We start from the raw sequence: 3,212 nt of genomic DNA, 5'->3' as shown, positions 1-3,212 counted from the left end.
ACGTCTGTTTCTCTGTGTGCCAACATTATAATCGATTTTATCGAGATTTAGGATACGGGTGATTTTAAACGATTTTCGTTCATTTCTTCAGTTTCGTCGTAATTATGTGAAAAATTGTGAATCCTTGAAGGTTTTGGCTTAAAATCTAGGATATCGAGAAGAGTCGCCCCCCTCGGGCACCACCAAAACGGTGGGTGAAGGAGTGAGGAGGAGAATGAAACTGCTCGCCACCGCGATTATCGCTCGCGGATAATCATCAGGAAAGAATAATCTATAATAACCGTGTCCCAGACACTCCAAGCCGTCGAGGTCACGGTCTTGGTCAAGGTCGGGTTTTGGGATAGCGAACAAAAATTCCGATGAAGATGCTCTAATTAGTAAAGTGAAACTACGCCACCTGGGCGCGACACACGAGAACGCGCTCACCGCCGACTGTCGTACAGTTATACCACACCTATGTAAAATTTATACCACTTCATTTTCAAAACATGCGACCCGCGCTTGACGTTTCTCGCTCGAGTCGAAGGTGCTTTTATTCGAATCGCGAAACACGCTGTTTCTCTCGCGGATTCAATTCCGTATCGTTTAAATTTTCGTAATTCCGGTCAGGAAAGTGTTTCGTGTAGCCGTGCCAAAATGTCCCGGTCTAGTGCACGCGAGTACTCTCGCGACGGCAAGTATTTTGCCTTCATCAACAGCCAGGGGAAGCTGGTGGTGTACGAGGTTGAAACGAGCAACGTGAGCCAAATCTACACGCCCAATTTGCACCTGAACGTTCCCTGTACGTGCTTTGCCTGGGTTGAGGTCGGTGGCCAATCCAGCAGTGCCAAGAAGAAAAAGAAACGGAGCAGCACCACCGGGACAGAGGGGGAACGGAAAACTTGTGTGATTTTCGGAACCAGCAAAGGAACAGTTTCCCTGTACGGTTTAGCATCGGGCACAGTCGAGAAGGAATTCGAGGGTGCGGGGCATTCGGGGCCGATAACGGCGCTTTGCATAGAAGGCGATTGCTTGTTTACGGCCGGGTCGGATGGAAAGGTTGTTGAGTGGAGTTTGACAAATTGCGTGCAGCGAAAGGTTCACAATCTTGGCGTGGAGAAGCTGAGCTGTCTGGTTGTGATCGAACAAGGATCGACGATTTTGGCGGGGTCCAAGCAGTTGAAGCTGTGGGATTTGGATAAGGAAAGAGCAACGAAGACGTTGGTTGGCCACACATCGAATACGGTTCTGACCAGGAAGATTGTCAGCCAGGATGGCGGTACGTTTGTTCTGACGGGTTCGGTGAACGATCGTAACGTTTCCCTGTGGTCGACCGAGGGAGATGAACGAACCGCCGTTGGACTGTTTACCTTGGATGACGCTCCGGAGTATTTGTCGGCACGGATGGTGGGAGGGAAGCTGCATCTGGTGGCCGTTTCCCGATCCGGGGTGGCACATTATTTCATCAAAAGCTTTGACAAGTGAGTTCATTGTTTTATCCGATAATCAAGAATGATGATGTCCATTGAATTTCCAACAAATATCTTCTTTTTGGCATACGTCTCATTTGGGTCAAAGCCTGCTCAATGTTTCCTGAGCATTTCCACAGTTATTGACAGCGCTTCCTATTTCAGAATCAACATTAACAAACCTATCAAAGCGAACTACACGTACGAAGTGGCCTTGGACACGGCTGGTTCCGGCTCGAAAGCCGTAGATCGGTTGCCAATTTTCACCGCCAGTGTCGATTTTTCTGCAAACCAGGAACAGATTCTAGTTGGTTACGGTTCCGACCTGAGCCTCAAATTCGAACAGATCACCATCGATAAGGACCTGAAGCACAATGTCATCATCCGCGAACAGACCAAAGGGATGCTCCCCAAGGATAAGTCTGAACGGGACCTGAAAGCGAAAACACCCGCCGTCGATAAGTCCATAGCTGAATATTTGAACCCGGTTAACGCCAGCAAGAAATCGCTGAAAACGGTCGAAATTCCAATGGAGGCACGTCTGGAGAATCTGGCCCTGACGGCGGATGGTGGCGACTCCCGGTCGAGGGCTAGCCAGAAAAATATGGTCCACCTGCTGGTGCAGGGCCTCCACAGTAAGGATGCCGAAATCCTTCGCAGTGTGTTCAGTAAAAACGACCCGGAACAGATCCAGCGGACGGCGGAGCGAATACCGGCCCAATACGTGAGCGCACTGTTGAACGAGTTGTCCAGCCTGATGCAGAAGAAAACTGTCCAGTGAGTATTCCTTATCCTCCCAAGAATCGAGTTTCCCCTAATGGCCATTTGGATTGTCTTTTACAGCGTTGCAACGGCCGTATGCTGGCTTAAGGCACTGATACACAGCCACGCAAGTCAGCTGATGGCTTTGGGATCGGAAAGTCTGCTGTCCAACTTTGGAACCTGCCTGGGGATAATCGAATACCGAGTGGAACATGCCAACTCGCTTTCAAAGTAGGTTCAGCGGAAGATCAATCTTTGTGTGAATTATTCTCACTAGTGTTGTCTTCTTCTAGGTTGAGTGGACGCCTGGGTTTGCTGGTCAGTCAGATCGATCGGACCGAACGGTTGGCCAAGAACCCGGATGAGGTGGCTAATCCACATGTGCTGGTTTACCAAGAGGAAGACGATTCCGATGTGGATTCGGTTATCGGAAAGGACCACGGCTCGTCAGATGAGGAGTACGACGGAATGATGGACGACGATGGTCTGGAGGATGGGGAAGAGGAAGACGATTATGAGGACGGGGAGAATGCTCTGGCTGGCAGTTTTGTCCGGGTGAGAAACGGAACTGCGAAGCGAGGTGACGGAAGCATGCTGAAACTGAAAGTCGACGAAGAGTCCAGCGATCAGGATGACGAGGACGAAGAGGATGACGAAGAAATGGAAGTTTCCGACTAGCGTAGAAGTAAGATTAGTGTTTTGTTATGTACACCGGAAAAAATAATTGTATATTACATTACAATATACGTTAAAGTTTACTGTAGCCGTGAATGAAGGTAAGGCGTTTCTTTGATGCGGGACCTTGATCTAAGACCAGACCAAATTTCTATCGCACTACGGACCGTCTGTTCCAGTGGTAGGAGTCCACTAATCAGGTGACCCCTAATTCAAGGTGTTATTCGGCCTTATGCTTATACCGTGTCTAGGAATGAATGGTTAGGGGGGGTCTTATAAAAACCTAATCGCAAACTGGGCCTGTGGAGTACCAGGGCCCCCTCCACA

General features: G+C 49.2%; 1 protein-coding gene across 1 annotated transcript; it reads left to right on the top strand.

The window, feature by feature from the left end:
* Positions 1-497: 497 nt before the first annotated feature.
* LOC109422328 (WD repeat-containing protein 43) lies at positions 498-2,985 on the top strand. Its single transcript, XM_019697015.3, has 4 exons — positions 498-1,460; positions 1,614-2,225; positions 2,292-2,441; positions 2,504-2,985. The coding sequence occupies exons 1-4, from the start codon at positions 637-639 to the stop codon at positions 2,886-2,888; spliced, it is 1,971 nt and encodes a 656-aa protein (XP_019552560.3). The 5' UTR covers positions 498-636; the 3' UTR covers positions 2,889-2,985.
* Positions 2,986-3,212: the final 227 nt, after the last annotated feature.

This window comes from Aedes albopictus, chromosome 3 (genome assembly GCF_035046485.1).
Source record: "Aedes albopictus strain Foshan chromosome 3, AalbF5, whole genome shotgun sequence".
NCBI lineage: Eukaryota > Metazoa > Arthropoda > Insecta > Diptera > Culicidae > Aedes > Aedes albopictus.
This window is presented reverse-complemented; position numbering and strand designations above follow the sequence as displayed.